The sequence below is a fragment of the Sprattus sprattus genome (assembly GCF_963457725.1).
Source record: "Sprattus sprattus genome assembly, chromosome: 2".
In the NCBI taxonomy this organism is placed as follows: domain Eukaryota; kingdom Metazoa; phylum Chordata; class Actinopteri; order Clupeiformes; family Clupeidae; genus Sprattus; species Sprattus sprattus.
In genome coordinates, this window is record NC_137921.1 from 18,990,210 (window position 1) to 19,000,854 (window position 10,645).

Sequence of the window (10,645 nt, forward strand, 5' to 3'; positions counted from 1 at the left end):
TTGTCATAATAAGGACATCCCAAACAAATTGATTGTCAAGTTGTCATGACAAAGACAACTTCTGGTCATGTCACTTTGATTAATGTCAAGTTTTCATAATCAAGACAACCTAAACAATGTCAACTTGTCATGACAAAACCCGAATGACACTTAATGACAGCAGTCATTAACGTTTATGACATAATGTTTATGACACGTTCATGACTGTGTCATATCACAGTTATGACAGTGTCATGTCGCTACTATGACGCTACCTTCAAATAAAGTGTTACCGTAAATTTTATTAAACATAGACTTCTGTTTACATGATTGGATATTTTCACTTTTGACAAAGACAAAGTATGCCAATCAAGCATGCCCCCCCACCACACACACACATATTTAGTCTCCATTGTGTTAATGGAACTACATACAGTTACTGTATAACTAGCATCTGATCCAGTCCTTTCCCTGATCTGTCCCCTGTAGTTATAGGTACAATTCAGGGGAATTCAAAAGGATGCCCCCCTCTACCTTGAAATGAAAGATTACTGTTGCAGCTCCAGGACCAGTGTTAGAGTGTTTATCTCTCTTTCTGTGTGTGTGTGTGAGAGAGAAAGAGAGAAAAACAGAGCTCAGATTTTTATACTGTATTAAAACTGGTTCTGTGCTGCCCAGAGAGGTTTGTGGGTGAAAGTGTGTGTGTGTGGGTGAGAATGTGTGTAAATGCAAATGTTTGCTTTCCTATTTCGTATCCAAAAAAATGTGTTTATTTGTGTGTTAGACCCGGCCTCATTGAGTTTAGATTTGATCTGGATCCCGTCTCTTAAGTCTCTCAGTGCGTCGGCTCTATCACTACTTAACCTGGTTCCTGAGGTCCAGAACCTTTTTATGCTGTGAGCCCAAACACAAGGCCTGCCCTTGGACCCAGAACCAAATATCTGTACCCATCATGCACAGCTCAGCTTCATAAATCACCCTCTCTGGTTTGTTTACCGACGCTGTAAACGATATGGTAATAATCTACAAGATGATAATCTCATTTGGACGGAGAAACAATTCAAGTCCACTTGGGGTTTGCTTCTTCCAAGAGTTAACAAAGGAAGCTATGGCATGAACAGCACTTCAGCTCGTGATAAACCAGGTTCAGTGATTTTAGCACAGTGATGGAGATGAAATTAAATGAGAACACACCATGTCTTCCTGCCACACATCAAATATCCCAGTTAAACCCAAACCCCAAACAGAGTCTCACACCCACACACAATCACACACACACACACAAACGCACACACACACACACACACACACACACACACACACACACACACACACACACACACGAACACACACACACACACACACACACACACACACACACACACACACACACACACACACACACAAACACACACACACACACACACACACAATCACACACACACACACAAACGCACACACACACACACACACACACACACACACACACACACACACACACACACACACACAAACACACACACACACACACACACACACACACACACACACACACACACACACACACACACACACACACACACACACACACACACACACACACACACACACTCACACACACACATAAAGCGTAGACAAAAGCCAAAACAATGAAGCTCTCTGATATATACAAATACTTGTAATTGTTTGCTGAGTGATCTACTGCAGTTGAATAGATACACTTGGTTTCATTAGTTTCATTGCATTTATTAAACTGCAGTAAATCACACATTTCACATATGAAAGTGGAGCAATTTTGAGATGCATGCTTCTCCTGAAAAACAGCGTATGGGTGTGTGTGTTATGTTCATGTGTGATTGGCATATTATTTTAAATGAAACTTTATTCACAAGATGCGTGTGTTTTATTTATTTTTGTTCTGTATTTGTGTGTGTGTGCGCGTGCATGCGTTCTAGTGTCTTTGGGATTGTTTTGGCCTAGCAGCCAAAATGTCTTCAAGCTAATTTCAGCATTTCTGTTTGTTTCTGTATGCATGTGTGTATGTGTGTGTGTGAGAGAGAGAAAGAGTATACACGTACAAAAATGAAAGCTTCAGTGTGTGTGTGTGTGTGTGTGTGTGTGTGTGTGTGTGTGTGTTTGTGTGTGAGAAAGATAGAGTAAACACATACTGTGCATGGTGTACGTGTCTCTGCCTCTCTCTCTCCCGCTCTCTCTCTCTCTCTGTTTTGCTCCCCCTGTCTAAGGTGAGTTAGGACCAGAGGATCCAATCTGACTCATGACCATGTAAACCTTTCATTTCAGTGGTCAGTCCTGTCAAAATGACTGAAAAACATCCCTGTGTCACTGCACATGATAATATGTCTGTGTGTGTGTGTATGTAGTGTAGTGTAATGGGTTGTGGAGAGCAGCCAGATAAATGGACTGGAGTTCGGCTGAATTTTTCTGCATTGTCTGAAAAGAAGCAACACTTGACCTGTTTGGTTGACAATATTGTGAAACAGAATAGTGTAGACTAGAGTAATAATGGCCAAATTATTCAGCTCTCAGCGTTAAACAGTGTGTGTGTGCACTGCGCGCAAGCGCATACACACACACGCAGGATTTGACATTTGTATAAGTTTAATTTTTATTGATTCTATTTAGTAAGTCATTTTAGCATTCCATTTTTTAGATGGAATGTCAGGGCCACTTCTTCAGATCAGATGACACATTTGCATCAGAGCAAAGCCTAGCTTAAATGTTCCTACAAAATTAGCAATCTTTACCAGGGCAGATTTTTGCCCACAGCATTTCCGACCACAGAATTTAGTATTTGTTGCTGACAATGAAAAATTATTAAACACTTCAGAGTTAACTCTGCGGTTGAATTTCTCCAAACCCTGCCCTCAATCAACCCTAGATGGAACCACTACATCGACCCCCCCCCCCCCCCCCCCGTGCTCCGTCTCTTCGGCGTGGTTTTGATGCTCGGACCAAGTAGAAAAAACAGATCTCCGGTTCCAGCTGGAACAGTGCTAGTGACATTGTGCGGCTCCTGGGTCGAGACGCAAAACAAACTCTCGGCAAGTTCTCAGCAGACAAATCCGAAACACGCTGTCGCCGTTGTAAAAGGTATTTTTCAATTTTTTGGGGATGTATAATAATGCTTTTTCTCTTCCATTTATCGCTTTTGTGAATAACATTTTAGGCTAGGATAAAATAGCATAACCATGAACTTGATATGAATTAACTATCACAGAAATATGTATTGAAATAATGCAAACAGAGGAGGATCTATTAATAATACTGCGATGTCATCATCATTAGGAAGTTTGTACTTGCAAAAAAGTTCGGCTTCATGACCTATGTGATCATTTATATGTATAATATTAATATAGCCTCCATTTATATTTAAAAATAATCGGCTATATGATATTACAGCCTCTAATTTTGTCTGGGCCTGTGAGGCGCATCTGATATATTCGCATTTATTGCTTCCACCGTATCTTCCGGCATGCGCACCAATTTTAAGTCGCACGAAGTGCTATTCTGTTCTGTATCCCCGAGTTGCGCTCGAAAGGACAATGATTGGCTTAATGCTCCCTCTAGTGGCGAAATGATCAAACTGACGCAAAATACAGAGAGTCTCCTTTATGAGAGAGACCTCTAAATTACTAATGCCTAGAAAACTGCACATTTTTGTTCGAGTTTAGCTGCAAACTGCCAGTATTCCACTAGAACATTTCTGAATGTGTTACAACAGGTTAGAGTGGCTATTGAAAGAGAATCTAGGGATACTAAGTAATTGGTGACTTAATATGAAATGTAATCACATAATAAACATATTTCTTTGTTTATATTTATACATTTAAATGAATAATAAGATAAAATGATTTTAATATAATATGTGAATATAAACTTATGTACTTACCCCTTCTTTTCTTACTGTTGATTCCACTCTTTTGTAGTCCCTTGACAATGGCTACAATGATGGGCAGTCTTCTGCAGGTTCTATTGGTCTATGTGACCATGCTGGACCTAGATGTGTGGGCCATCGGTAGTAAACATGGCAACCGGGGTGAGAAACACACCTGGCAGCGTGAATTGTTGCCTCTGGTGGTGGAGCGGAGGACGGTGCCCCTCAGCCAGCCTGTTTTCAATGCCACCCTGGCACAGAACCACCTGGGCATCGTCTGTGGGATCCAGTGCCAGCAGAGCCTCCCCATGCCCGACCGTGCCCGGCTGGAGCGACTTCTGGCGTACGAGACGGTCTATGCTAACGGCACGCGGACGCTCACCGAGGTCCGTCTGCAGGGGGCTAACGATGAGGCCACCCCCTCCAACGTCACGGCGCCACAGAGAGCCCTCGCCGCACAGGATCCGCCGCGACGAAACAGGAGGCAGGTGTTTGGCACGGATGGGCGCTTCGTTATCTCAGAGCGTCGCTTCACTACCAGCTTCCCCTTCTCGGCATCGGTCAAGCTGTCCAGCGGCTGCTCTGGCATCCTGGTGGCACCCAGGCACGTGCTGACCGCCGCCCACTGCGTCCACGACGGCCAAGACTACCTGAAGGAAAGCCGGGGCCTGCGGGTGGGAGCGATTAGGTCACAGTCCCCACGCAGTAAGGGAGGACGGAGGAGAGGAGGAAGAGGAGGAGGAGGAGGAGGAGGAGGAGGATATGTAGACTCACTCACTCATGACAGGAGTAATAAGGGAGCAGAGGGGGTTAAGGAAAGAAGAGAGTGGAAGAAAGGAAGAGGGAAGCGGAGAAGAGAAAAAGCTCGTGTTCGTCGTGGGGCTGCTGTGCCTGACAGAATGTCATTCCGCTGGACACGCGTGAAGCAGATCCACACGCCACGCGGCTGGATGAAGGACATCGCCCGCGAGCTGGCGGCTGACTACGACTACGCCCTCCTGGAGCTCAGGCGCCCTCTGGGTGCGACGCCCATGGACCTGGGCCTGGTTCCCGTTATAAAGGAGACCGTCCCCGCCAGCCGTGTCCACTTCACAGGCTTCGACCATGACCAGCCGGGCAAGGCCGTCTACCGCTTCTGCTCAGTGTCACAGGAGTCCAGCGACTTGCTCTACCAGTACTGCGACGCCCGAGCGGGCTCCAGCGGGGCAGGGGTGTACGTACGACTGCGCGTCCCCAGCAAGCGAGGTCCGAATGGGGGGAAGGAGAAGGAGAAGTGGACTAGGAAGGTGATAGGTGTGTTTTCAGGGCACCAGTGGGTAGACGAGAATGGAACACTGAGGGATTACAACGTGGCGGTCCGCATCACGCCGGCCAAGCTCGCACAGATTTGTCACTGGATACATGGCGACCCCAAACGCTGCCAGCAGCCCTGAGAGAGGGGAAAGGGTTAAGAAGTTCAGAGGTCAAAGGTCATGGAGGAGGCTCATGTAGAAGGCCTAGGGAGACTGAGATTAATGTTTGGACTGAAAAGACAAGAGAAGATGAAGAACTAAAACCTCAGGTCTGAGAAGAGAAGATATAGATTGAAGGGTAGATCTTAATTGGGGTTGAATGTACATTGGACATTGTGTATGAATGTAAGGGGGGGCGGACTAAAATCTCATTGTAGTTGAAAGTTGGATTGTAATATTTTATTAGAGGGACTCCTCCGCTGAAGGCTCAGGATCTGTTTCAAATGTTGCCCTTAGGAGACTCACATAATGTTGTCTTTTATGTGTGACATGCTTCTTCTTATTTTCCTAGTTCTCCTTCCAAGAACATGCTGTGCATTAGGCCTTTATGCCCCTTCAGTAGCACACCATTCACTTGAGCTCATCTACTTTAGCCATCCCTACTCCGAGAATGAGAATAGCTACGTTGCCAGCGTGTCTATATCGTACTTTTTGAATTTCCACTGTGTGTATTTCTTTGGTTAAATTAAAATAATAATAAAGGTGTCTTAAAAACTGCTAATTTCACTATGAGGGCATTCAAAGCCCACTACAAGAGAAAGATTAGATGCCCCCCTTCCCCTCCCCTATCTCTCCTTTCTTTCTTTTCTCTGTTTTGTCTTGCAGAATGGTTGAATGTATTTGTTTTGTAATAACCCAATATTTCTATAAATATATACATTCTAAATTCTCTCTTAATGTATGGACTTCTGCTAAATGGGGTAGGCTTGGTGGGTCTTATTGTTGGTAGGGGTATAGGCATTAGATTTGTGTAATTGTATAATTGTATTGATTACCCAAAAAACACTGTAAAAACTGTTAAACATAAAAACTGCTAATTTCAGAATCGTACACATTCCAGTTTCTAGGCCATTCCAGTAGGTGGCGGTAATGCATCTTGATCTGATAAACAAATAAAAAAATAGTCCTTACCACCGGAAGTACTTGTGAAATTGTTTGACTTCCTGGTTACAATTTGTTGGCATTTCTTCCATTGAGTTTTTTGGCCATCTGCAAATTGGAACGATCAATTTCGTTTCAATCTTAATCTGACAACACCACAGCCATGGTAAGTATTTTCTGCATGTAGAGAAAATATATTAGCAATATGTATTCTTGAGCTAAGTCATGACCAATTTAAACCGTTCAGTTCAGTAAGCAGCTATTAGCTGGATACCTTATGCTACATATCAAACATTCGCGTTGCGCAGGCAAATCAGGTTGATAGGTAGCTAACGTTATTCATTTGACCATGGATACTTGAGCCAGCCAAATAGGAATACTTATAATAATATTATTGGTTCAATATCTCATGCATACAGGGTCAGACTACTAGTTAATGATTCCATCATTCTGTGCTAGCACGGACTAACGCCAGCTGATACAATCAATCAATCAATGAATGTTTGGACAGCTAGCATAGGATAGCATGCTTGCTAGCAGGCGTTAAATACGATAACCCTTGAAATGATTTCAGAGGCGATCTTGCTGCCTTCTTGCCCGTTAGTCTGCAGCTCTACTGAACCTTACATTAGATGAGATTAATAGGGACGACCTTCTTTTCCATGTCAGTGGTTTCTGTGTATAAGTTACCAAATATAAAACATATACAGCCAACTGGAATGCCTACCTACCACTACTGTGCCATGACGATTACGACCTGACTACGTCGCAAGCCCAACAAATACACATAAAAGCAGTAGGCTACTATGTGAATAGTAAAATCAATGTGATGTATAACCAATAAACTATACAGATTTATGAGCCTGATACATTCATAAAAATAAACTCTGCATCGCCTAGTGGAACTAGTCTTCCCTGGTCTTTGCTGCACAGTATGGTCTTCAGAGAGCACCTCCCTTCCTAACTGGCACCTTGAATAATGCTTAACTTGCACTTCAGCAGTTACAGTCCCGCACTTCTTTTTCTTTCTATGTCGATTTCTATTTCTTATGTAAAGTAATATTTATTGTTACACCAGGTTTTTATTGCTCTTAGCTTGACGGTTCTCTCCCTTGTATGTGGCTTTGGACAAAAGCGTCTGCTAAATGACTAAATGTAAATGTAAAATCAACAATCCTCAGCTGGTCCACCCTAGGCTCCATGCAGAGCGGCGCCAAAGCAGATTGTTTCCAGTGTGTTAACAGCACAGCCACCTCTAGTCGGAGGATGTTTGTCTTCCAGCATAAACCAAGATTGCTAAACAAAAACAAGTTAACACTGGAAAAATACAACACAGTGCTGGGCTGTGCTGCTTTTTCACCAGTGATGTTTGCTTAATTTGATGTGAAATATTGTAATTGTGTGTCTGCAGTCTCACACCATCCTGCTTGTTCAACCCACGAAAAGACCAGAGGGGAGGACATATGCAGACTATGAGTCAGTTAACGAATGCATGGAGGGTAAGTCAAGACAAATTGGAAAATGTCACTGAAAACTCCCTGCATGTCAAGGTACTGCAGTAAGAATGTTATGATGTTTAATTTAGAAGAGTCAGTCCATTATAAAACTTGTCCCTGGGGTCACCATATTGTTGATCATTAAAAGATCAGCCATGTAGCAAATATTTTTGAAAAGATAAATGTTGGAAGAACAAGTAAAGATAACAAGGCCTTTGAAATGTTAGGAAGAATTTCCTCTGATGCCCAATTCTATCTGTACATTTGAAATGTTCTCATTGATCTCACTATCTCTTTGCCATCATATCACACACACACACACGCAACGCACACAGGTGTGTGTAAGATGTACGAGGAGCATTTGAAAAGGATGAACCCCAACAGTCCTTCCATCACCTATGACATCAGCCAGCTGTTTGACTTTGTGGATGACCTGGCAGATCTAAGCTGTCTTGTGTAAGTCTCTTCTTTCTTGCATTTGACCTTTGTGATGACGTTAAAGGATCATTTCAGTTCAGCGATCAAATCCCCATCACTTTACCTACAGACTTTCACCTACACAAAACTCTTGACAGTCCAGTAAACAATAACCATTAATGTGTATAAAATGGTTTTCTGTAAAGTAGCTTTGATTGTTGATAGTCAATTGCCCAAGATTTTGTTAGGTTGGTTGATGAATATTTGACTTACCTTTGGGTATGATGTGCTTAATGTCTGACATTATGTCTTCAACCTATATGTCTTAGAATTTGCATGATATTCGTTACCATTGCCGTATGTATAAGCAAATTCTTTGGTTTACATTTAGCCAGATTGCAGAGTGGATAATCATAAACCCAGTGGGAGTGCAATAATTACAACTCCTGTCAATAATGGCAACTCTTATGAGCCAATACTGCTGCCTTTTAAAAGACTTTTCCACTTGTCCCCCATAGTTATCGCGCAGACACCCAGACCTACCAGCCCTACAACAAAGACTGGATCAAGGAGAAGATTTATGTCCTCCTGAGGCGCCAGGCGCAGCAGGCTGCGAAGTAAGGGCTTAGGATAAGTGATTGACTCTGTGTGTGTCTGTGTGTGTGTGTGTGTGTGTGTGTGTGTGTGTGTGTGTGTGTGTGTGTGTGTGGGTGCTCGTTCTGCGTGATGACGGACGGACAAGCGGGGGGTACTGCTAGGGTACTGGAGAGAAGAGTGTAAAAAAGAACACACCTGCCTGGGTGTCTTCCTTGTAAGTTCTTTATCTCCTCCACACTTTGTTTTTCTTGATTGTACGTTTCCTCTAATAAATAATTCGTGGCCACTGCACTAGTAGATGCTGACTTTGGACGAGATCAAGAAGTGATATGTAGGGCCTGTGTCGGAGTGCAGCCAGACTTCTTCCAGTGTCAGCCTTTTAAGGTGACCGCTACCTTCTCTATGTCCTATTACTTTTGATTTTACGTAATTTGAGGTGGCATTACATCCCTTGTGGATCCTTCAAACACCTACCTGTCTCGTATCTGGCTATCTACTTGGTTGAAGTCCATGAATCGGGTCCAGTGGCATGGCTGCCAAGGTTTCGCTCAGCTACTGCACTCCTCTCAGGTTTTAGCTCTGTCTGTATCCGTGACTGACGATGCCACAGTCAGATAGCTGACAATGTCGGTGTAGCAGAAATGCTACAAAGTGTGAAGGAAGTTTAATGCACTGAAGGGAAGACACCTCGACAGCGAGAAATCTCTGTGCTAGTGACAGTTTGACTTAGCAATGGTTTGAACATGGAGAGCTGGGGAGTGAAATTGTGAATTTCTTTTCACAAGGCAACATTTATATCTCAAAATATCATGAAAAGGGGAGAGGGACGTGTCAAAGAATCACTGCCACCAAACTTTGTTCCAGACTGTGTTTTATGTCTCTTCTACGCTTTGTTGGATTCTGTTCTGTCTTTATATATTTCATAGTAGTGTGAAGTACATCAATGATGTTTGATTTCTACTGGAAAAGGATGAATGTAGCTAACGCATGCCTGTTTGTTATTGTTGTTTATGTTGGAGATGAGAGGGTTTTTTAACACGATTACTATGGACATGATTGACACATTTTATTGGTAGTTTTTTCTTTATTAGTTTTTTTTTTTACATATATAAAGTGATCTTCAACGTGTTATTTGGCCACTGGAAAAACAAACAATCTGAGCGTTACAGTGACATTTGTTGAAAGACATTTGTTTTTTGTTTTTTTTTCTTCTGCATGTGTGTGCTGTTGGTTAGGTGAGTTGTCAGAAAAGAACCAAGTTTTGTTAAATATTGAGTTTAGACCATTGGCTGTCTTTCTAAAACCGGAATGTTTATTCCTCTTGGTCATCCCAAGACACAGTAGATGATTCCATTTCCTCTGTTCTGTGCTTGAGTCGCTTTGAAATTGTGGTGAAATACAAAACCATAAAGGACTCAGTAACAACACTTTCATCCTAGTGTGTGTTTAACTGCTGGATCTAAGATGTGAAAATATCTTTTTTTATTTAAATAATGATTTTATGGTATTTTTTGGTTCTTTTTATATTGTTTATCCACATTGTATGAAGGGGTGGAAATGAGCTTTTTTATATATATATATAAAGCAGTGTGTTTTGTATATTACCTTGAATATTTGCCTTCAAACCAGTTTGATTTGTTGTGAAACCATTAAATAAAAATAAAGTTATCTTGTCAAAATGTGTGTTCTTACTTTTTATTGACTGATAATTTAAAATGTAAGTAAGTAAAAAGTAGGATGTTTAGGTTGTAAATTTGAATGGACAAATATTGTTTTAGGCCCCTGTACATTATACAAAATTGTTGGTACCCTTCAGTAAAAGAAAAACCCAATGGTCCTTGAAATAACTTGGAATCTGCCAAAAGTAA

At 42.2% G+C, this 10,645-nt stretch overlaps 2 protein-coding genes across 2 annotated transcripts; both read left to right on the forward strand.

The window, feature by feature from the left end:
- Positions 1–3,936: 3,936 nt before the first annotated feature.
- Positions 3,937–5,307, forward strand: LOC308383113 (inactive serine protease 35-like; the record flags this gene model as incomplete). The annotated part of the gene is made up of 1 exon (XM_080860709.1): positions 3,937–5,307. One exon carries the CDS (start codon positions 3,937–3,939, stop codon positions 5,305–5,307), a length of 1,371 nt encoding a protein of 456 aa, XP_080716835.1.
- Positions 5,308–6,314: 1,007 nt separating this feature from the next.
- On the forward strand, positions 6,315–10,456 carry erh (ERH mRNA splicing and mitosis factor). The gene is made up of 4 exons (XM_080860535.1): positions 6,315–6,433; positions 7,679–7,766; positions 8,099–8,219; positions 8,699–10,456. Exons 1-4 carry the CDS (start codon positions 6,431–6,433, stop codon positions 8,799–8,801), a joined length of 315 nt encoding a protein of 104 aa, XP_080716661.1. The 5' UTR covers positions 6,315–6,430; the 3' UTR covers positions 8,802–10,456.
- Positions 10,457–10,645: the final 189 nt, after the last annotated feature.

What these genes read in the sequence shown, in the direction of transcription:
- erh (XM_080860535.1), top strand. An exon ending in AGTTAACGAATGCATGGAGG is followed by an intron (nt 7,767 to 8,098) that starts GTAAGTCAAGAC and finishes CAACGCACACAG; the next exon opens with GTGTGTGTAAGATGTACGAG. An exon ending in GCAGATCTAAGCTGTCTTGT is followed by an intron (nt 8,220 to 8,698) that starts GTAAGTCTCTTC and finishes TGTCCCCCATAG; the next exon opens with TTATCGCGCAGACACCCAGA.